The following is a 24,227-nucleotide window of genomic DNA, read 5'->3' as shown; positions in this document are numbered from 1 at the left end:
TTACAATTTCCAATAGAGAAAAGTATACTTTTCGTCCCTCAACTCTTCGCTGAGTTTACTTTTCGTCCCTCAACTCTAAAACCGGACAGAATGCATCCCGAACTCTCGAAACCGGTTATTTTTCGTCCCTGCAACTGAGTCAACCCGGTTTTGACCACGTGTGAACAGTACACCAGATGAACAGTAAATTCGAAAAATAGAGCAAAAAGAATAAAAAAAATCTGAAATTTTTTGGTATCAAAGATGCTCGGGTGTGCAAGGTGCGTACATATTTTCGTGGTCAAATGACAACCGAGAAGGTCATGCCAATAAAAACAAAATAGCGTACGTGTGCGTGCCGCTTCGGGTGGTTTCCAAACCTTCGGATCTTATTTTACCACGAAAATTTGCACCCACCTTGACCACCCAAGCATCTTCGATGGCAAAAAAATTCAAATTTTTTGACTTGTTTTCTAATTTTTTTTGAATGTACTGTTCACTTCAGAGTAGATTTAATTTTTCTTTTTTTGCTGCGAGCTCCTTGAATTTCCAAACATGTCAAAAATTTGCACACACGTGGCTAACTGAGTATCTTTGATGTCATAAATTTTCAGATTTTTTTGCTATTTTTTTGAATTTACTGTTCATCATGTGTACTGTTCACGTGTGGTCAAAACCGGGTTGACTCAGTCGCAGGGACAAAAAATGACCGGTTTCGAGAGTTCGGGGTGCACTCTGTCTGGTTTTAGAGTTGAGGAACGAAAAATAAACTTAGCAAAGAATTGAGGGACGAAAAGTATACTTTTCTCTTTCCAATATTAGCATAGTATGTATTTGCATGTTGCAAAGATCTCGGTATGAGGAGATTTAGATTCATTCAACTCAACCATTGACAGGCAGGGAGACAACAAAGGGGGCAGTATAATTGCATCCCATCATTATTTTTCTCTTTATTAGATGGCATATTGTTATTTGTTTTATATATACTTAACGTCCCCATATGGCTGTTGTATTACCATGTATCCGTGTTTCTTAGTTCTTAATCATCCTAAGTTTTAGCAGATTAATTAATCATTTACTTTTCTCAATTTTATTGTTTTGGAAATTTTGTTCCTCTACCATTTATCAAGTACGGTTTGCGAGAGGTGGTTGCTACTCCTACGTTCTAGATTAGCCTTGGCAGTTCAGAGTCTGGTATTGAACGTGTTACAATGTATTATCATAATGTAATAATGTTTTGGTATTTACTTGAGAGCTAGCATCCCATGTACTAGTATCTGTTTTGTATTGTTTTGCCGGCATCTATATGTAATACAAAAGGTAGTTCTCGTTCAGCATTTAAATGATCTGGTGTCGTTCTATTGCATGGCATTTGAATTGCCCAATGCTTGGTTGTGAGAGATGATATCTAGTATCTCAGAAAGGAGAAAGGGTCACGGCTGGTCAAATGTTTTGTGCCTAGGACTGATATGAACTTTTCTTCCACAACTAGACAATTATCCAATCTATTTCAATTGTCTGAATGTTAACTCGAGGTAAGAGCAAGTGCTACGACAATTCCCAGTACACAACATTTAAAACTAGTTTGGCAACAAAGTTTTTAGAAAACCGTGGTAATTGAAAACCACAGTATTTCGATGTGTGGCCAAAGAATACTGCAGTTTCTTTAAACCATGGTTTCTCTCAGTTTTACTAAAACTACCAGGTGTTTGGGTGGTGTTCTTATACTACAGTTTTGACCGGATTATAAAGCAGGATGACAGATTAAAACTAACTCAACTAACTAAAGGTGCTACATGACCGGACTAATTAGCGTATGCTAACAGCCGCCGTTTAGTAGTGTTGTATTCCCATCCACCGGTGCCATCTCAAATGTATATGCCGCCCGGCAGCGTTGCAACTTGCAATCACCAGAAGGACTTGGGACACCAATTAACAGAAGGCAATGTTAACCGACTCGCCTATTAATTAGGAGATAGAATAAGATTCGCTAACAAGATAATGGAAAGAGGCAAAATAGTAGTGATCGCATGCATCTGATTTTCTCTCAACGTAGACAGGAACGTCAAGTGCGCTCTCTTCAATGACTTCTCTCGCTTCTGTTTAGAAAAAAGAGGTCTGGACCACTTTTTTAGATACTGCAAAATAACCACAGTTTTTGGCATACTGCAGTTTATGAAACTTCTGCTTTTGTTTTACCCAAACACCTCAACGTATGTAATACCAAAGTATTTTCAGAAACCACAGTATTTCCTGAAAACTGCAAAACTACTTTGTAAACAAACGCACCCTTATAAGCAGTATTTCGGTTAAAAAAGACTTGACGCAGTAGCAGTTTAATATTATTCAGACTTAGACACCGTAGCAGTTGCTTGTTCCACTCCACAACCTGCAAAGCAGCAAATCACACTCCCTCTTAACAACCGACGACGATGGACACCGGAGGCAGAAGAAGCAGCATAGTACACCATGCAGCAGAACCTGAATGAACCTGCAAAGCGCCAGGATCTGCGGTAACGCTGGAACTTGCCGCACGGCGCGGTGCGCAGCTCGACGCCGGCGGCGGCGGGCCACTTTCCCCACGTCCCTGGCGCGCATCTTGTCATGCGGTTCACTACGGTGCTCGCCATGGCGGATCGATGCTCTGAACGGCGATCGGTGCTCTGCATAACACATGACAGAATGGTGACCGCATGGCGGCTGTTTGCTTTTGTACTGGCGTTGAGCGGTGTTTGCACCAAAGAAGGGGAGAAACCAAGCCATGGTGGCAGGCGTTTGTTCCCCGGCAGAGGCACGTGTCATGGTGCACACACGTGTACACACCCACAATCGATGCCACGACAGAACACCAGGTTCCAGATAGACGTTGATCAAAGTTACACGACGCCAAGGTTCCAGATAGCCAAACTGGAACTCACGATCGACTTCACATCATGTACAGATAGGACTGACTACCAACTGGAGTAGTTAAGAGAATTCAACAGGGCTGGCCAATTTCATCGGAGAACTCACCATACCTCCGAATTTGCTCAGCTAATCTGCACTACATCACCCCTTGAAATCCACAACCTAGTAAGATGCTTCTGTCAAATTCAGTGCCAACCTTCACAATATATCCATGGAAGCGGACAAGGAGTTGGGGTTGCTGATGCTAGGGTGATGTGAAATGCAGCTGCTGTCGTGCTCACCCTGCTTTCCCTTCCAAGTTATGACAAACACAAAACAACATCTGAGTGTGCCACAAACTCACAGTATCAAATTCATTTACACAAAATCAACTCTAATAAGTCTCAAACACATAACAAGCAGCCAGGTGGTTTGAAACAACATAATAAGCAAATCAGGTTAGAAACAGTACAAGGGTATAGACAGCAACAGTTCCATCATCAGAACGTAACTTAGAAACAGGGCACAAAGCTTGTGGGTGTTACAAAATGCTTATCACATTTGATTATGTAGCGTTATTGTATTGCTTAATTTGCTTGGTGCATTTTAAGAGATACTCCCTCTGTAAATCTCTTATATTTCTTTACAGAGGGAGCTTTCAGTGGCATGCCATCCCTGAGGGCTGCATCATTCTGGCTATATCGGAGCAGCCCCTCTGGCATATTTCACTAACTACCCAAGACACCACAGTCCACACACATCTGATATCCCTTCCTATACGCTAGGCATTTGATGATTGGGTCCTCCATAATGATCCACAGCAGAACACACATCCTCAGCAACATGCCCAGAATTTGATTATTGGATGCCTACGCGTGAAAAGGTACTATATTTAGAGCACTATAATGGGAAGGCAGATTAAATTCAAATGAGCTTACAAACCTACAAATGTTCAGCACCTTTAAAACAAGCATGCTCCCACCGGAACATCTGAGTAAGCGTATTCTAGATTACAATAATAATTGACAATAGTTAAAATCAAAAAGAATGGTTTTAAGACATTTTAGCTGAAACTGTTAACAAATGGATCAACTGAAACACTGATATTATGCCTATGCCACCGCAAACGTCATTTTTTATGCCACTGTGCACACTGCAAATGTCCTCTTCAATACCATTAGCATGACCATCTGTTGTTCGTTTCCTATGTTAAGAGATATATACTCCGTTACAAAATACTTGAATTTCTAGGTTTATAAGTCAAACTTCTTTATGTTTGACCAAGTCTACAGAAAAATATACCAACACCCACAATGCCAAATTAGTTTCAATTAATTAATCATAAATATAACTTCATACTATATATATTTGATTTTGTGGATATCAATAATTTTTCCTATAAACTTGGTCAAACTTGAGGAAGTTTGACTTAGAGAAACCTAGTACTTCAAATATTTTGGAAGAGAAGCAGTATTCCACATGAGTTATTTAAGACTACCAAGACAACTACTGCTCACTCAAAATGGCCTTGAAATCATTAAAAATCATCATGTCTCATGGGGCGTGCGGGTGCAAGGTGAAGCCCACACAATGTGGTGATAATGTGAGACAGAAAGGGACTGGGGGGTTTCAGGGTTTCCAGCTGGGGGTCCCATGGTGTGGAAGGACTATAGTTGAAAAATAGGATATATCTTAAAAATGCCATCATTTCTTCACTGAAGATAAGAAAACTTGCAAATATTAGCAAGTATACCTTTTGTTTAACAGGCAACAGTGGGTGTGCAATTTCTAAATCAAAAGTATATGGCCACATCACCGATCATTGGTACAAGCCCACAAACACCTAGGATCTGATCTTCCACAAAACATATCTGGGATTTTACATCATAAACACACAACAGATTAGGTTATCTAGCACAATTTCTTTGGTTTCAGCAGTATGCACTGATTGTACAGGACTAGCACAGAAATGGCCAAATGGGTCAATTGCTCATAACCCAAAACTCAATCAGATGGAACTTCCAATTCTCTCTGAAAATTCATTACTCTTACGAGATATTACCCTCATGCACATTGTGACACATATTTTATCAACGTGGCAATCAACAAACACAAAACACAGAGCAGAGCACGATCAACTATCTTAACTGCTCTCATATGACTACATATAAACACTTAACTCTAGCTGTGCTCTCTCAAAAAATTCAATCCATAGAAACAACAAAGAATGACTATAAGTAATGGACTATATTTCTACCATAGCCATTGATCTAAGGCTAGTTATTCAACAGGCTTCAACACCTGTGCACATTCATAATCATTGTCTAGAACTCAGAAGTTTAGCCAAACAAAAGCACTTTCTATCCATTCTTGAATGAAGTGTATAATAAAATTATAATGAGACCTAACACAATCGGAATGTTTTTTTGACATGGTAGCTCGGTCATTTCAAATCTCATTTTATTATAGCTTACTTAAAAAGAAATACATAGCTCTACAACTGAATACTGAAGTGCATAACAAAAAAGGAAAATAAGAAAGTTGGCACCTCTTGAGACTAATGTTGAAAGAACCACATAAATCTCCACAATGAAGATCAAGATTGAGCATTTGCCCTCTGCAAAAATGATAGAAAATGAATCTGGAGAAATTAACTGGCTGTACAAAAAATAAACTCAGTTTGTTTAACCTGCAAAAAACACTTCAAAAGCAGTCGATGTTTGGGCATGACAGTTGCATTATGGCACCCACAGTACAATAAGATACATAGGTCCAGTTCTGAATCATCACAGAAATATCCGAATATACTTAGGTTACAGAAAATAGAAAGGCTGGTTTGCAAACAGGAAAGGATAATGGTTCAATTGTTATCATGTTTGTACCTCATAAGTACTAAATCTCGACACAGTAGAAGGTGGCCCTGAATTGTACCCAAGAAGGATCTCCGCCTCTTCTGCAGCAGATTGCTTCAGTGAGATGCATAGACGGTGTCATTTCTTCTTGGAGGTCTATCAGGAACCGATCCTGGCTTAAACTTCGACGCCTCATGCCTAGCAAGTTCTGGAGGGACGGGACTATTGCTCTGAGTAAGCATCTGTTTCAGATCGAAGAAAATATCAGTGTTATCCAGAGTCAAGAATGAAGTTGCAAGTCCCTTCTTTCCTGCACGCCCTGTTCTTCCGATGCGATGTGTGTATGTATCAACTGAACTAGGCATCTCATAGTTAATAACATGAGCGACATCAGGAATATCAATACCACGCCCTGCAACATCAGTCGCTACAAGAACATTGAACCTGCGGTTCCTAAATCCATCAAGGCTGATCTCCCTCTGATCTTGTGACTTCCCTCCATGCAGTGCTGTGACGCGGAAACCTGCCTTGTCCAGATCCTTAGCACGGTTGTCTGCTGACTTCTTTGTGTTGCAGAACACAATGGCCGTCTTGTCCCCAAGATCTGTGAGTATCTTCTGGAGTCGTGACATCTTCTCTGACTCCTTCACCATGATCACATTTTGAGTTATCAGATCTGTGGCCTTGCCAGCTGTACCAATTGTGACGACAACTGGGTTCCGGAGGTACTTCCTAGCAAGGCGCTCAACAGCAGGTGGCATGGTGGCACTGAACATATAAGTTGTCCTGTAAATCCTCTTCTCATCCAGTTCCTCTTCCTCATTCTCAGGTTTCAGGTTACTTGACGGCATGGCATCAAGGACACCAACAACCTGTGGCTCAAATCCCATATCAATCATCCTATCAGCCTCGTCAAGTACAACATAGTTGCACTGGTTGAGCACAGCATACCTTCTCTCCAGACAATCAAGAAGCCGACCAGGCGTTGCAATCACAACTTCACAGCCCTGTCTGATCTTGAAACCTTGCTCCTCAATCGACTGACCACCAACAATGGAAACGACTTTAATGCCTAGATAGGTTGCAAACTTCACCGTCTCTTCCTCAATCTGTTGAGCAAGCTCACGAGTAGGTGCCATGACAACAGCATAAGGACCCTCGGCCTCATTGTCCTCGCTTATAGGCGGCAGGCGAGTAATGTATGACAGCATAGGAAGCACAAAAGCGGCAGTCTTGCCCGAACCTGTCTCTGCAATACCAATGACATCACGCTGCTGGAGACCAAGTGGAATGGCAGCCATCTGGATCGGTGACGGTTTCTTGTACCCAACCTTCTCAATAGCACGAAGCAGCTCAGTCCCAAGCTTGCTCTCAGGCCAGTTGCGCATCGGCCGGGGTATGCGAGACCCCTTGTAGGAGATATTGAAGTCCTCCCGGAAAATACGCCAATCCCGCTCCGTCATCTCCTCGATGCCCTTCTCAGACCAGTGCCTGTCCACCCGCATGTCGAAGGCATCATACATCTCCGCGGCGGCAGCCTTCTTCTTATCAGCCACATCATCCTCAGGCCGGTCCTCCACGCCGAACTTGCGGCGCTGCTCGGCACGGGTCTCCTTCTCAAACACGGCGGCCGCCTTCTTCTGCTCGCGCCGGTCAATGCCGGCGAGGAAGCCGCGGCCGTAGAGCAGGCGGGCCTCGTGCGGCGCCTGGTAGAGCATGTTCATGTCGCGGCTGGTGTCCTCGGTGTTCTCCCAGTCGAAGGAGAAGCGGAACTTCTCCGAGGGCTTGATGACCCGCTTCTTGGGCTTCTTGGACCCCAGGTACTGCTCCTTGATGGCCTCCAGCTCCTTCTCCCGCTCCCTCTCCGCCATCTTCTCCAGCCGGTCCTTCTCCCGGTCCTTGTCCCGCTCCCCGCGCTCCCTGTCCCGGTGCTCCCTGTCCCGGTCGCGGTCACGGTCCCGGTCCCGGCGGGAAGGCTCGTCGCGGTCGCGGTCGCGATCCCGATCTCGGTCCCGGCGGGAGTCGTCGTCGCGGCGGCGGTCCCGGTCCCGGTCCCTGTCCCTGTCCCCCCTGTCGCCCCTGTCCCGGTCGGAGGGGTCGCGGTGGGACGAGGAGGAGTCTCGGGGGGCGCCGGACGGGGGAGGCGGCGGAGGGGGCCGCGGGAGCGACTGGAGGATGTCGAGCGCGGAGCGGCGCTGGTCGGCGACGGCCGCCTGGCGGCGCTCGAGCGCGAGGCGCTGGCGCTCCTCCTTGGAGAGGAACACCGGCTTCGCCTCCATGGCGTCGAAGGAGCGCTTCATGGCGGCGGCGGCGGCGCGGCAGAGCGAGGAGATGCCGTGCCGATGCGTGCAGGCTGGGGGAGGGTTTGCCCACAGGTGGGGAAAAAAAGATCAGGTTGCATACGAGACTGACTGTTCCTCCAAAGAGAAAACCGACCTAGTGGAGCTTGGGCCGTAAGAGGAATTCGGGCCGGGCCGCATTAGATCGGAATCAGCCTGGAGCGTGGTGCTATTGGGCCAGCCCAATAACTAGGTACTTTGCCATTTTTTTTCTCTATATCCGAAAGAGGCTTCGGATTTATTGATCAAACTGGTGGTACATACGCCTGAAAATAGATCAAAGTCCTGCGGGTTATGTTCTTCGTCCTGAACCGGTCGATGGCGCGCCGCTGATGATGTCTCTCCCTCGCCGAAGCCACCCAGTCGTTGTTGAGTGTGAGAAGGAAGTAGTTTTTATTTCTATTTTGTTGTGTTTTATATTCTATTTTTATTTTAAAAGGTTTTTTATTTTAGTGCTGAGTACATGAAGATCTTTTCTAATATACACGATCATTTTATTATTGAAGTCGTGAGCATTTTTTATTTTTAAATACATGCATATTTGTTCTAGAATGTATTGTCATATTACTCTTCAAGATACACAAAAAACTATTGATAGTAATGAACATCTTTTTTCAATGAACATGTCCACATATACTAGTCCCAACAAATAGTTTTACATATTGCACAAATTTGGTGTGTGATTTATTCGTGAACATTTTTAATACATGACCAATGGAAACAAATAATAGTTCACATTAAATTTATTTTCCTCCTGGCCAGTTCTGCGCCCACAGCCACACTTCAAAGGGTGACAAGCCAAGCATGGATCTTCATTTTTTAGGAGCATTCACACTCCATAGTTTCAGCCAGCATTTATGGTTTTTAAGGTTAGATGAATATCCACCCTTGGTGTCCGTACTGATTATGAAATATTCATACCCTACTTAGCAGAGAAAATTCCATTTGCGTTCCAGTTCCATGCCAAGAAATCCCGACCCTCCCATTTGCCCACATTAGTCTGCAAAATGTTATTTGCGCCAGGTTCGTAAAAGATCTCCCTACCAAGTAGCATTCGGTTCCTTTGAGTATGGCAACAGTAATACGAGACTTTTATTCTTGGCCTATGAAAATGATTTTCAATATTTTTATTTAATTTGGTCTTGAATATATTTTTGTTTTAAAAAATGTAGTTAAATGTTTATTTTTTGAAAATGTATGTGTTAATGGGCCACTAACCCACTTAAGTCACTCTTAAGGAGAGGCAGGCTTCCTCCTGCCTAGGATTTTAGACGTCCTTTTCACATCTGTAATCTACAACTATTAAATTTTGAATTAAAATATGTCTACTACTCATGATAGAGGCATATTAAATTTATGACTAAAATATGCCTATTGTTGCAGGCACGCCGCCTACTCAACACCCGCTCGTGTCCAACAAGCCCTAGAACTGGCTCATAGGCTCCACCGCCACCATCCGATAAGCATATGATGTCACACAAGCCGAATGCTATCCACTCGCGCCCACACCAGATAAGACCGAGAAGTAGCTGGTCAGGTTCATTGTGTACCACAATGTCATCTACTACATTGGCGGTGGACAATCAGTCGCCGCTCCCACACCCTTTTGTGGGTCACAAGGCCACCTTTTGACATGAACTTATTAAGATCGCAGGGAAGCAATGCTTTAGAAAAAAGAAAAGGATTGAAAGAACACGAAGAGACTGGCTAGACCTATAATGAGAAATGGTGTACTCCAAAATTCAAATCCTGGCACCTAACTATTAAATTTGGAATATGAAGAGGCTGGCTAGGCACAGTATGTGTTAATGGGCCAATAACCCGCTTAACTCACTCTCAAGGAGAGGCGGGCCTTCCTCCCACCTAGGGTTTTAGATGTCCTTTTCACATGTATAATCTATAACTATTAATCTATAACTAAAATATGCCTATTATTGCACGCACACGACTACTCTACACTGGGTCATGCCCAACAAGGCCTAGAACTGGCTCACGAGTTCCACCGCCACCATCCAATGAGCCTATGATGTCACACAAGCCAAGTAAGACCGAGATGTAGCTGGTCGACTCCATTGTGTACACGACATTGTCTACTACGTTGGTGGTGGACAATCGGCCACCACTCCCATCCCCTTTGCCAACTTCGAGGCCACCTTTGACATGAACTTGTTAAGATCTCCAGGAAGCAATGCTTTAGAAAACGAAGAGCATTGAAAGAATATGAAGAAGCTGGCTAGACTTATAACGAGAGATGGTGTACTCCACAATTCAAACCCTAGCACCATCTTTGCAAAACTCGGGAATGGCGCCTTTCTCTCCAAATCATGGTTCCATCTTGGTAAAACTTCAAAAAAGAACGTTGGGTTTCTATTTGTATGATAAACAAGTCCAGGAAAGGCAATATGACATGCATGGGTCGATGCAAGTGCGGCAAGTGTGCGCACGCGAGGGAGGGACTCGTGCAAGAGAGGTGATATTAATTGTTGGGATATGAAAGTGCGTTATATCGACTGGAGGGGGGTGAATAGGCGATTTTTATGAAAGTCTTCAAAACGTGGAAGTTATGAAGACGAACGATAGAAATAAACCTATTACCATGCAGCAGAAGGTAGACTACACTAGGCAAACCATAATCAAGTATTCAATGGAGTAAAAGCACAATGACTAATAGCAACAATGTAGTAAGGATCAGGTAGGAAGATATTATGAAGCCAAACAGAACACGCAGTCACTCAGTGAAGATAAAAGATAGTGCAATCATACAATGACTTCACAAGGACCAACAGTAAGTAAAGGGAAGGAAAGGATGAAACCAGTGACACATTGAAGACAATGATTTGTTGGACCAGTTCCAGTTGTTGTGACAACTGTACGTCTGGTTAGGGCGGCTAGGTATTTAAACTTGAGGACACACAGTCTCGGACACCCAGTCCTGAACACGCAGCTCAGGACACCCAGTCCTCACCGTATTCCCCTTGAGCTAAGGTCACACAGACCTCGCCCAATCACTCTGGTAAGTTTTCAAGGTAGACTCCCAAACCTTCAAAGACTTCGTTCACCGGCGATCCACAATGTCTCTTGGATGCTCGGAACGCGACGCCTAACCGGCTGGAGGATTCACAGTCCTCAAGTGTAATAAGTCTTCAAATCACACAGACAAGAACACTTAAGTGATGCCTAATTCTCTTTGGCTCTGGATGGTTAGGGCTTTATCCTCGCAAGGAATTCTATCTCAAAGGCTTTGAGGTGGGTTGCTCTCAAACGACAAAAGCCGTATACTAACTCTGAGCAGCCAACCATTTATGGTTGTAGGGGATGGGCTATTTATAGCCACTAGGCAACCCGACCTGATTTGTCCGAAATGACTCTGGGTCACTAAGGAACTGACACATGTTCCAACGGTCAGATTTCAAACTCACACGGCAACTTTACTTGGGCTACAAGCAAAGCTGACTTGTCCGACTCTGGACAAGATTCGCTCTCATAGTCTTCACTCGAAGACATAGGTTTTGGTTAAGCATCACTTCAGTCATTCTGACTGGTTCTCTTGAACCCCACTTAATAGTACGGTGGTTCCTATGACTCAACAAAGAAGAAAAAGAATTACGAAAGATCTAAGTCTTTGAGCTCCATAGGGGATTTCATCTTTGGACCAGAAGCAAGCAAGAGGTGGAATACCACAAAGAGAAAGTGTACCCCATAAAAAAGTAGTTCTTGTGATTGGAATGTATTTTCTTAAACCGCCCATAAGAACCATATTTTGACTTTTATCTGGTGCCCATCCTCCCCACGTTTCCCCTCCAGCTCCTTCATGACCTCCTTGTCTTTATCGAGAGCGAGAGGAGCAGCTTCAGTACGACGGGGATTCAGTAGCGCTACCTTGCCTTCATGCGATGTCTTCTCTTGTCATAGTCTTCAATGTGAATATCTTCATATACCACCTTTGACATCAATGTCTTAATACATTTTTAGGGGTCATCTCTGGTAGGAAAACCGAATCAATGAGGGACTTCTACCTGTATTATCCTGCAATTCTCACAAACACAGTAGTCCCTCAACTAGGTTTGTCGTCAATACTTCAAAACCAACTAGGGGTGGCACTAGATGCACTTACAGGATATTTACTACCTAATGCCAAGTGATTCTAGCGCGCTAATGGGGCAAATTTGAAACAGGAAAGCCACCCCCCTTGTGCCCTGATCTTACCAAAATGTCCCTCCGGACTAATAATCCGGCGGGAAAGGTGGGTACTAGAGAATTGGGATATTTCTAGAAGGAACTTCCACAAAGCATGCCCTCTCCATTTGACATTATTACTCATATCAGTCTAGTCTTAAATCAAACTTTATGAACTTTGACCAAATTTATCAAAAATGTATCAACACTCGCAACACCAAAACAATATCTTACACCCATGATGGAGGATATTTGCACAATATATTTATATGGTGACTTAACAAATAGAACAACAACAGTTTACAAAGAAAAAAAGCAGTTTCACAGTGCTAGTTGGTTAGAGCTACCAACCCTAGGTACCAAAGACACCGTGACTGGAAGCACGTCTTTGAATCCATCTCCCCTACGCTCATCTTTGGCTCTTGGGTGTTCTCCTTATTGACGTCGAATAGATGAGAACCCTCGATTTCCATGGATCTTTTTTATTTCTTTTTCTTCTCCTTCTAAAATCAAAATGTATAGTATTCCTTTGCATTGGCGGGGTTTCCATCTGGTTTCTTTCTCATGGTCTTCATTCTATTTTATTTACTTCTAATGGAGCAGTTGGTAGTCTCCGTTTCGGGGTTTTTCGTCCCATCCCACTTTCACTGGGTTTTTTTTGTAGATTTTTTTCATCCCCTCCCCACTTCAACGGTTTATTTTCGCGTCACCCTCTCACACAATGAAAGAAATCTGAACATATCAGAATTTTTCATGCTGGCGCAAATTATTTAGTAATGTACAATCAACCACGATCAATCTCTAAAGATCAAATCTAATTTAATTAACATTACCTTAAATCGCTCAATCACATCAATTAGAAAACAAATAAATGATTTTAAGAAAAATCGCTCAATCACATTAACTAGGAAACAAATAACCGATTTTAAGAAAATTAATGTGTAAATCATAACAAATAAATCTCATCAGGAACGAGGCTATCGGGTGAGACCCATTCCGATGGACGACATGTGGCACTCCGGAGATGTAAATTTGCACCGCGGGGTGTTGTAATTTACATCTCGTGGAGGCGGAAATGTATTTATTTATTTTTGCATATAGACCGTCTGTTGGAGAGATATTTTTTGCCTCAGAAGATTCAAAAGTTGGTTATTTTTACATATGGACCGTCTATTGAAGATGCTATTAGTCCTGAAAATATTACACTGAAAAAATATTATTTTGTGTATAGTCGAACACTTAAAAAACTGATTGAGAGAATTTGAGAGGATGGAGAAGATGAGGGCACAATAGGGAAATGGATGGAGAGAGAGAGAGAGAGAGAAAGAAGAGTGTTGGAGATGAGAGACAGAGTGAGAAAGAGGATCTTTACATCAAAAAAGGTCGACAATGATGCATAAGCATAATTAATATGAGGGTAAAGTATATATTATACACAACTAATGTTGAACTATTGTTATATACAAAGAGCCCGTAGCAACGCACGGGCATTCTACTAGTATACATGATGATGAGTTTTATCAGATCAACTCGCCAGGACTAAGCCATAAACCGTGACACTAATGCTAAGTTGGACACAAACAAGGTTTCTCTATTTCCTTCTCAACGAATGATATTGTTACTTGGACGTCAATCCAACACATGGATGCACGAGACAATCTACATTCTACTTACATTGTTGTTGTTGTCGTCATGGCCTCATGGGCAAATCAAGACACAGCAGTGAAGATATAGCTAGGGGTGACACTGACAGGTTGAAAGACAAACCAACACGACCCATCGGCTCATGGGCTTGATGGCAGCATGTTGTTCTAAGAAACTTCCACAGAACATACATAGTATTAAATCACGGTGGCAAATAGAAAAAATCAAGAATACTTCAATAACGTACCCCCTTCGACAAATAATACTCCCTCCATTCGGAATTACTTGTCTTAAAAGTGGATGTATCTAGATGTATTTTAGTTCTAAATACATCTATTTCTGAGACAAGTAATTCCGAACGGAGGGAGTATATCAGTGTAGTGCGAAAAAACGTTTTAAATTATGGGACGGAGAAAGTAGATGGTAAGGAGTACCATATATTTTTACAGGAGGCAAACTTTTTTTTGTTAGTGCAAGATATTCCGCATGCATGCAAATGCTATATACCACACCTGCTCACACGCTAGGCTCTAGCAATAGTGTCGTTTACACCCGGCGGCTGCTAGGCGTAAGCCGGCTGATCTTAGAAAAGATCAGCCCCTGCGCAGCCGTCTGATTTAGACGTAGGTGGCCGTTAGATCGTAGGCTCCCAACAACGCTTCTTCCTCTTCTTCCTTCGTATTCTTCTCTCGCAGTGCTCAGTTGTTGGAAGCAGCAGCCCCCTCCTCAACACGCAATGAAGTGCTGTTGTTTGCCGGAGTCTCGTCTGGTCACAGCAACCCCGCCATCGGTCACAGACGCAACACTGGCCGGCTGGCCGCCCGGCGATGCTCCAACGCAGCACCGGAGCCTCGACAAATACTTCATCGCAGCACCGGCGAATCCGAGGATGCTTCGTCGCAGCTCCGGTGCCTCGGCAATGTTTCATCGCAGCACCGGCGCCTTGACAATGCTTCATCGCAGCACCGGTGAACCCGACGACGCTTCGTCGCAGCTCCGGCGCCTCAGATATGTTTCATCGCAGCACCGGCGAACCCGGCGATGCTTCGTCGCAGCTCCGGCGCCTCGGCAATACTTCATCGGAGCACCGACGAACCCGACGATGCTTTGTCGCTGCTCCGGCGCCTCGGCAATGCTTCATCGCAGCATCAGCAAACCCGACGATGCTTCGTCGCTGCACCGGCTCCTCGGCAACACGCGGCGGCGACGGCGGCGGATGCTGCTACGCAGCACACGGCGACAACGACGGATCCAGCGACAGCACGCGGCGGCGACGGCGGCGGATGCTGCTACGCAGCACGCGGCGACAACGACGGATCCAGCGACAGCACGCGGCGGCGCATGCTGCGATGCAGCGGCGGCGACAGCGGATGCAACGACAGCACGCGGTAACGATGGCGGATGTAGCAACAACACGCGGCGGCCATGGCTGCAACGGCAGCAACAACACGATGCAGCGACGGCAAAAGCTTGCTACGATGCAGCGGCGGCGACGGCGCATGCTGCGATGCAGCGAGGACGATGGATGCAACGGCAGCACGCGGCGCTGGCGATGGCGCGGTTCCAACGGCGGATGCTGCGTTGGAGCATCGTGCGTGGCAGTGCTGGTGGGTGCGGATGGGAAGCAGCAATCGCTGCCATGCACCTAGAGAAAGAGCAGAGCAGTTTGAGAAGACGAGCGGCTCACATGCTCGCATCGAAGGATAAGGTTGAGGCGGCTTGGATGGGTCCATGGGACAGAGAAGCGTGTGTACCGCATGATGAGCTCAATCGGATGGCTTGGGACGCGACTTACGCAACGCAAAGATCAGTCGGTTTACATAAAGAGTTTTCCTTTACATCCTCAACACGCCACTGTTACCGTGTGTTGTGGTTGATCTGGACTATCGAACCGACGGTTTTATCTGGTCATTCGTCCGAGAGCGTCTCTGCATCCCTGCGGTCAGACTCCGTGACAGCCTCTAAACTGTTGCACGCCCTTGGCGCAGTCACGCTCAAACTTCACCTCCACCGCCTCACCTCGTGTCGTTCCCGCCGGGAACAAACGGAACCAATCAGGCACTGTTTGATAGCAAAGTATTTTCTAAATATTTTGAGAATATTACAGTTTTTGAGATTACCACGGTTTTATTTATAATAAGCTGTTTGGTTGCCCCTAACAATTGTGCTTTTAATATTATAGTATTGGGCAAACTGCAGTTTTTTCTCTGCACCCAAACCTCTTTTTTAAAAATAGAGCTGCTGAGTGCTTAAACATAACAGCTAAACAACAAAATTTACAGCGTTATGGGCAACAACCAAACAGGTCCTATGTATTCTGAATACTGCAAAATACTCTGTTTTGATAAAACTATGGTATCTCACACCTATAAGCAAAATTACTGTAGTTTTTGATACTTTGATTTATATAATACTTTGCTATCAAACAGCCTCAACCAGCTCTACTCCACGTCTTCACGTACAGTAGGAGGCAGGAACGAGTTGTGGCTTGTTCCATCAACCCCATGCTTGAACCCAAAGCACACGTCTCCCTCGCATCAGCTGGACCGGACGCAGCTCGTGAACCTGCTCGACCCTTCGCAATCAAAGACCTCGGTACCGAAACGGTGACAACGGCACGTCGGTGGCTCGTTACGCCGATAGCATTGCTTTGACGCCTCGAAGTAAAATTTTGTTTTATTTGATGATTGCGGCATGGCATGTCTTCTTTCTTGTAGTCGTCAGTCGTCGTTAACCTAGTTGTAAACTTTTAGGGCACATCTAGATGTGCAATACCACATCTAAGTGAGTGAATCAAGTGTAAAGAAGAAGAAAATAAGAAGAAAAATAATACCCACACGAATCTCGACGTAAGATCAATGACACAGGACTTAGATGTGCAATACTTATGGCGCACACACACATAGATGTGCTTTGGCAAAACTGATTTTTATTACCTCTGGTGTTATTTGTACTGCGATAGTCGAAGATGTATAGATTGGAAGTTTCTTAGACAAAGAGTTGTTTTGTAATTTCGGTGTTTTTCTACATATTATTGCTCAAAGAAAAAAAACAGGCACACGACGTTTCACCCTCTTACGCGTGGGCCCGCCCTCGATCGACAGGGACGGTACGAGTGGTGACACATCCAGCCTCCGATCCGACGCCAACGAGCTGGCTGGCTGTACGCTAACGAAACACCATCCGATGATTGCGGTGGCAAACAAGGCACGCGCTCGATGGATCCAAGGGGAGAAGAGGCTCCTCTTGCCCGGTGCCCAGCCCGCAGCAGTGCCACCGGAAAAGAAGATACGATGCGCTGCACAGCGCAGAAGGTTCATGCATGCACTGCAGTGCAGAGTTGCATGCCAACATGGTAGGGCTGGTGCAGGCCGGTCCGGTCCACCGCAACCAACAGATTGTTCGGTGAGCAGAGCCGCGTCCATGATGATGATCCTGGACAGCTAAACCCAATCATGCAACGCAGGCCCGTTGCTTTCAGCGTCCATCCCATGGATCTCATCATCAAAAGGTGAAAAAGGAAGCTCTAGTTAGTAGACTAGACAGTACCCAAACCCAGAATCAAAGGAGAAAAGTGTAAGGGAAGCCGGAGCCACATCCACAGGCCACAGCAATGCTCCTTCCTCATCACACAATCATGCCAAGCACCACCCAAAACCAGCCTCACATTTCACATAAAACTATTGGGATTTATACAGCGGAAAAGCCCACTGAGGCCAGCCAAAATTTTAAAAAATGTCCTCTCTTTTCTTTTTTTGTGTTCATTCATCCATCCTATAGAGCTGGCGCTGGCCTGTTCCACGTTAATTAATTCATGGACCCCGGAAGCTCTCTCGCAAAGCCATGATTTCTGCCACGAAACACACCTCATGGGGGGGTGGGCGGCTCACCAACCGTCTCGCCCTCCAAAGAAACCTTACAAGGCAGGGTTGCGGCATGATCCGCCGTCCGAATTCCGATGGCGATATGCCGAACCCAACCTACCCAAGGGGGAGCTCCTTCTCCTCCTGAGATGACAGAGCCCAGCTTCTCAACTTCTCGCCTGACTATGCTAGCTAGCTAGTCGGCAAACTTCCCTCTTCACTCGCTGTTGTTGCTGTCGGTGGTGTGCAAACTTTCTTTTTCTGATTGTTGGTATCTCCATCTTGACGCGTTGTCGCTGACAAACACGATCGCGGGCCTCGGCGCTTATCTGTAAGCAACAACAATCAATCAGGCCAGAATGTGGTCGCGTTAGGCGGGAAAGTTTGGTGAAAATTTAAGCATTGTATACAAAGAGAATGTGGAGTGCATAGCTTCCTTTCGGAAAGTGTTGGTATACTGTCTATCCATTGAGCATGGAATTAATGAACTTGTGAAAGTTGCACTAAACTAATCCTCTTATGGTCTAAACAAAGAAACAATGATTGTACCATACTCCATGTGCAATACAATATTTAGCAGACAATAAGCAAAAGTGCGCGCTTCTTTACCTTTATTAATCCGTGTAAGGATGCAGATAGTGGGGCGAGATTTCTCCAGAGTTGTTCCTTGCACGCTGCTCGATCCTTCTGAGGTCCCGGAGATGCTGCAAGATCTCCTGAAGAAGAACAAAACCCTTGCCTCCTCTGTTCAAGGACCTCACGCACTGCTTTATGAACTCCTTGTCGGCCTCGAGAGCTTGCAAGCGCTCATGGACTTGATCGATCTCACTGGCAATCGCCAGCTTATCTTGCTCCTTGGCAAGTTCCAGCATGACTTCTGCTGAAGGATCTGCGACGGTAACTTGCTTTGTTAGGATGCCACTCCCATTTCTCATGGTAGTATCATCAAACAGAGGGAGGAGCTTCTTTCCTCCATTGCTTACGCCTTTTCTACTATCATGAAGTTTGAAGGTGACGTCCTCATCAGAGAAACCATTTGAGGCACCGTTTGAATGGTTATCTTCTGTGAAATGCTTGTCCATCTTCAAGTTATCAGATTCTTCATCTTCGAGGTCGAAAAGCCTCTCCTCTAGCACTTTCAGCTGATCCAATATGGAAAGCCTCTCTTCCTCACAGTCAGCTAGCGAGCCATCAAGTGTAACAATATGACTAGCAGTTTCATGTAAAACAACATCAGTGGGACTACTGCCATTGCTTCCATTCAGACCATGGGCAGACTCATCGCCCTCATAGAAACTTTGGGAAAGGTCATCACTGTCCTCAGCACTTGATGAAGCTGAGGATGATCCATTCTGGTCATCGGCCTTGTGCCTGGACATTTTCCTCCTCTCCTTCGCCTCATAGAGATGAATCTTGTGGCGATACAGTTCGAGCTCCCTCTCCATATCTTGCCTCTCCTTATCTCTCTTTACAACTAGATCATTCAGCCTCTGCAGTGCTTCTTGATCATACTCCGACTGCTCTTCCATAAGTCGCTGGTACTGCATCGCCTCCATCTGCATTGCAGCTTTCTGTTCTTGCAAGCGATTTATCATTGCCATGGTCTCATCAGCAGCTATAGCTGCTGCACTCCTCTCATTTTCAAGCTCTGCATATAGCGTACTCAATGACTTGTGGGCAGCTCCCAAAGCAGACTTGAGTTGATCAACACTCACCAGTTCAACGCTTTCCAGATCAGTGAACATATTAGCCACACTTGAATCAACAGACCTCGTATCAGCAGTCACTGCTTTAGGGTCTGGTAATTCCTGTAAATAACTGATATCTTCAATATCAGTTGGTGTATCAGAAACTCTCTTATCTTCAACATCACTGCAGTCAGAAGATGATTTGCCTGAACTTATTGAATGCCCATCAGAAAGTTGGTGCAAGCTTGGTAGAAGATCCTCAGTTGGATCAACTTCAATATCATCTGTTCAAAATAATAAGAATTGTTTCAAAAATTGCCAATCATATTAAACAAGTCAACCAAAATGCAGTAAACAGGTAGAAACAAACTCTTATAGTCTTAATATTTTACCTTCGCCTGCTGCCATAAAAGTGGATAAATGGTTCAGCTGAGGCTGTTCAACATGGTTTTCAATGTTCTCACTTGAAATCTCAGTAATTTGTTCCCAAGAATCAAGTGCCGCGGAGTCCAATTCTTGTTTCAACTCGGCCAGTGATATTTTCTCCTCTTCACATTCTTCATCGACATGCTCCCTGGGATGTATCATTACCGAATCCAATTCCTGACTCAGCTCAGCTTGTTGAACCTGGTTCTCCTCAGTGTTCTCGTTCGAAACCTCTGCGTCATGTGGCCCACCTTCCATTGGCATAGCGTCACACTCATCCTTTATGCCAGCTTGTTGAACCAGCACCTCTTCAGTATTTCCATCAGATTTGTCAACAACTAATCCATGCTCCATGGTATCAGATGGCATGGAAAACAATTCATGTTCCACAGTGCCCTGTTCAACTTGCTCATCCTCTGATGATGACATCTCTTTCAATCCATTATTCATCTGAGGAGCTGCGTGTAAAATTTAAAATCAATATGTTTTTCTCTTATTAATGTTAAATAAGCAAAACTATCAGCACTTAAAATTGTTGACAACTAAAAGGACCTTAGTTGACAAGAATCGCTTCTATTTAGTTAAGAGGTCCATTTCATGCTATCAAGGACGCTTCCGTTTTTTCTTTAGTTCCATCAAAGGTTCATCAATACAGATGCTAAAATCTAGCATATCTCATGGAATGGATCAGCTAGAAGCCTAAAATAAGAAGTCTAGATAGGAACACTTAAAGACCATCTCCAGAATAGTCACACAATAATTTGCAAGAAATAATACTGTCTACTCTACTTCAGTAAAATGACTTACATAACAAACAGATATACGGTAAATAAACGTGCAGTGGAGCAATTGAAAAGATAGGTAATTACTATAGCGAGATCATGTATAAATTGGATATAAAGAACTTATAAGGTTATTCTTCCAGTTATTCTTGCAATTAGCAAGAGCATGTGTATAAGAGGTCTATTTCATGCTATCAAGGACACTTCCAGTTATTCTTTAGTTCATTAAAGGTTCATCAATACAGATGCTAAAAATCTAGCATATCACATGGGATGGATCAGCTAAAATAAGAAATCTAGGTAGGAAGATCATCTCCAGAATAGTCACAAAACAATTTGCAAGAAACAATACTGTCTATTCTACTTTACTAAAATGACTTACATAACAAGTCTAGGTAAGAACACTCAAAGATCATATCTAGAATAGTCAGGAAACAATTGGCAAGAAATAGTACTGTCTATTCTACTCCACTGAAACCACTGGCATAACAAACAGATATGCACTGCACATGGCTGGCACAGTAAATAAATGTGCAATTGAAAAGATATGTCATTACTATAGCAAGAGCATGGATAAATTCATAAATTTATAATGAAAAATAATTACTTACAGTGCTGAGCATCAGAGGCCACCAAAAATTTCTCCTCGGTGGCATTAACCTTCCTCTCCGGCACCACATAGTCCTGCTCCACGGCCACATGATCAACTGCTCCCTCCCCTTCACCACTGGGGTGAGATGACAGCTCAGGCACACCGACGGCCAAGGAGTCGATGGATTCAAGCGGCACCAGTCGCTCAACGCTGCCGGCAATGCCAGCGCGGTGAGCTGAAATGACACCGATGGAATCATCCTCCACCAATGGCTTCTCGTCGAAGAGCTCGATCACAGGGCCGTCCTCGGACACGAAGACCACGTCTCCGTGGCCGTCCTGGTCGCAGCCGCGGCCCGGGTCGTGAGCCGCGGCCGACGGCGTGGGGAGCAGGAAGGGCGGCGAGTAGAAGCCGCTCTCGAGCGCGACGCCGCAGCAGGCGCAGGCGAGGTCCCGCTCGCCGAGCTCGCTCCGCCTCATCCACGACAGCAGCGCCTTCCCGGACGGCGCCGCCGCGCCGCAGTCCTCGCACATGTCGGCGGCGTCGGCGAGGCGGCGGTGCGCGCGGCAGTAGCCGAGGCGCGACACCTCGGCGGCGTGCCCGTCGCAGAGCACGCGGCGCAGGGGCTCGGCGCCGGGGCGAGACGCGTCGAAGAGGCTGTCGACGGCGAGGCGGGAGCAGAGCGCGCAGGGCGGCGGCAGGCCGAAGAAGGCGGCGAAGCGGGCGATGAGGTAGGAGAAGACGCCGTTGGCGAGGAGCAGCGCGATGAGGATCCACTCGAGGAGCGCGCGGGCGAGCAGCCGCGCGGCCCGGCCGCTCCTCCCGCACACGCCCGACGCCACGGCCGGCTCCGAGGCCATCGAATCTCCCCGCGGCTCTGTCTCCCGGCGACCGGAGGGAATGCAACCGATCGATAGACGGACACGCCGGCCCCGCCGCCAGAACTCGCCGTGGAACCGAAGAAAGCACAACAAAAATTCCTCTTTGACTGGAAAAAGTATCGGGAAACAGGGCAATGCGATTTCTGGTGGAACGACCGACCGACCAACCAACCGAACCACACTCACGAAGAAGACGAAGAGGAATGAGGAGCCGGTTTCATGGAGGAAAAGAACAAGAACGGAAAAGAACAAAAGAGAACAACTCCCCAGCAGATTGCGGCGGGAACGGGAATCCGGGCGGGGCGGCGAGCGAGGGTGGCCAAGAACGAACGCCGGGGCGGAATCTGTCGACACGGAGGATGGCGACAGCCGACAGGATCGCGAGCGCCGGTTCTCAGAGGAAGAGGGAGGAGGGGTCTAGGAGGGGGGCGGAGGAGGAGGGAGGAGGAGTTTGGTGGAGAGGACGGACGGGCCGGAGGCGGAGGAGACGAGCGGAATATCGAGGGGGAGACGAATAAAAAGGAAGGAGGAGAGGTGCTCGGCTGGGGTGAGTGGCGATGCTGGTAAATCCTCGCCATTAAGGCGTATAATGCCCGTAATTAATCAGTATAGCAAATGATCGGTGGTGAACGTTGGGGGCGACGACGCGCAGCGCTGCGCGAGCTCGTCTCCTCCTCTCCCGGTAGCGATGGCGGTGTCATCACTCCCTCTCTGGCCGCGTCGCGGGTTCGTGTGGCAGATGGATAGATCTCCGTGCAGATTTTCCGCTCTTGTTTGTAGAACGTGGCAGTGGTGGTAGATTCTGGCGGCTTTTCTCCGGAGGCGTCGCGGTCGGACGGCGAGACGGATGCCGCTGCTGGCCGTCAGTCGCGTCGGGCGCACGGCTGGCTCGTCTTCGTTTCAGACTCGCGACGGAGAATGGCACGGCGGGTTGGACCTGCTAGCACGGAGTAGTAGTTTATCTATGAATCTATCCCGTGGCCGAAGACGACCGGATCAGAGACATGTACTGCGACGATCTGGAGGGGGAAGAACGTGGTGGCACCTCTGGGATTCTTCTTGGCGTCTTTGACCTGCACTGGGTACTGCTACTAGTACTAGTACTAGTTTTTAAGCCAGCTCAAGCTCAAAGTGAAAAAAGAAATCTTCCATTTTGCTTTTCTTTTTCTTGTCCTGGATGCCAACGCCACTTGTTGGGGTGTGGACAGGTGAGGGTCGCCCCATCACCTGCTCTGGTACTGGGACGATTTAACATTTGAGAAAACTCCGACCGTGTGTATGCGTATGTCTGCCCAAACCTTGAGGTCCTCTTTGATTCGTAGGATTCTCAAACCTCTGGAATAGAAAAAAAGAAACGCAAGAATAGAGTGTCATGTCCTCTTGTATCGGGTAGGAATTCGAAACTATAGGGATTTTGATGCAAGAGTGTTTGATAGCACAGAAACACAAAAGAATTCTATCAAGAAGTTTGAATGGATGAAAAAAAAATCCTTCGAGCATGTAGTATGAATGAATCCTACGAATTATATCAAGAAGTTTGAGGGTTTCAGTCCTGCGAATCAAACGACTACCGTAGAAACAAAATCATAACGGTCCAAATCCTCCAGAAATTATATGAAATTCCTTTGAACCAAAGGAGCCCTAATAGTGGACCTACATCTTGTTCGGAACACTGGGAATTTTTAGACAAGCCATTTGATTTTTATAGATTATTAGAAGCAAAATGCTACATCCGATCAAAGAGAAAAAACACAAGAGGTTATACCTCATACTAACACCAAAGGTCTTGAATACCTACATGAGTCGCCCGCCAAAAGAGGTGAAGAACTTGAACCGTTGACACATTGTGGTTACCACCTGCTTGCACGGCAGGTCATCAAAACCATGCTTCATTGCCAAAAATGTGAGGGAGAAGACAATGGCGATTACCTTAGGACAAAGAAGGCGAAACCAAAACACCACTAGCTCCTTGACATCGGCTACAAAGGGTCAAAGGCCAGCCCAAGATGGGGACGAAGCCGATAGATGTTCATTTCAAATGACGTAGCCTCCACCGCCGATACTCCTATGCTATATACCAACCAAAGATTTAGCGCTCCCTGCCTCTTATCATCGAATA

General features: G+C 45.8%; 2 protein-coding genes across 9 annotated transcripts; both read right to left on the bottom strand.

Moving 5' to 3' along the window:
• Positions 1-2,817: 2,817 nt before the first annotated feature.
• Positions 2,818-8,109, bottom strand: LOC123087129 (DEAD-box ATP-dependent RNA helicase 21). Of its 8 annotated transcripts, XM_044509045.1 has the most exons (4): positions 5,748-8,109; positions 5,414-5,482; positions 3,812-3,870; positions 3,363-3,734 (listed from the first exon to the last, which is right to left on the bottom strand). In XM_044509045.1, exon 1 carries the CDS (start codon positions 8,015-8,017, stop codon positions 5,834-5,836), a length of 2,184 nt encoding a protein of 727 aa, XP_044364980.1. In that variant the 5' UTR covers positions 8,018-8,109; the 3' UTR covers positions 3,363-3,734; positions 3,812-3,870; positions 5,414-5,482; positions 5,748-5,833. The 8 variants fall into 8 exon arrangements, with proteins under 8 accessions (XP_044364979.1, XP_044364976.1, XP_044364980.1 ...); XM_044509044.1 differs by lacking the exons at positions 3,363-3,734; positions 3,812-3,870 and adding an exon at positions 2,818-3,177; XM_044509041.1 differs by lacking the exons at positions 3,363-3,734; positions 3,812-3,870 and adding an exon at positions 2,818-3,168.
• Positions 8,110-17,519: 9,410 nt separating this feature from the next.
• On the bottom strand, positions 17,520-23,105 carry LOC123087128 (myosin-binding protein 3). The gene is made up of 4 exons (XM_044509036.1): positions 21,247-23,105; positions 19,820-20,311; positions 18,349-19,711; positions 17,520-18,068 (listed from the first exon to the last, which is right to left on the bottom strand). Exons 1-3 carry the CDS (start codon positions 22,085-22,087, stop codon positions 18,354-18,356), a joined length of 2,691 nt encoding a protein of 896 aa, XP_044364971.1. The 5' UTR covers positions 22,088-23,105; the 3' UTR covers positions 17,520-18,068; positions 18,349-18,353.
• Positions 23,106-24,227: the final 1,122 nt, after the last annotated feature.

Source organism: Triticum aestivum, chromosome 4A, assembly GCF_018294505.1.
Source record: "Triticum aestivum cultivar Chinese Spring chromosome 4A, IWGSC CS RefSeq v2.1, whole genome shotgun sequence".
In the NCBI taxonomy this organism is placed as follows: domain Eukaryota; kingdom Viridiplantae; phylum Streptophyta; class Magnoliopsida; order Poales; family Poaceae; genus Triticum; species Triticum aestivum.
Note: the sequence above shows the minus strand (reverse complement) of the source record. Positions and strands in the feature narration are given on the sequence as shown.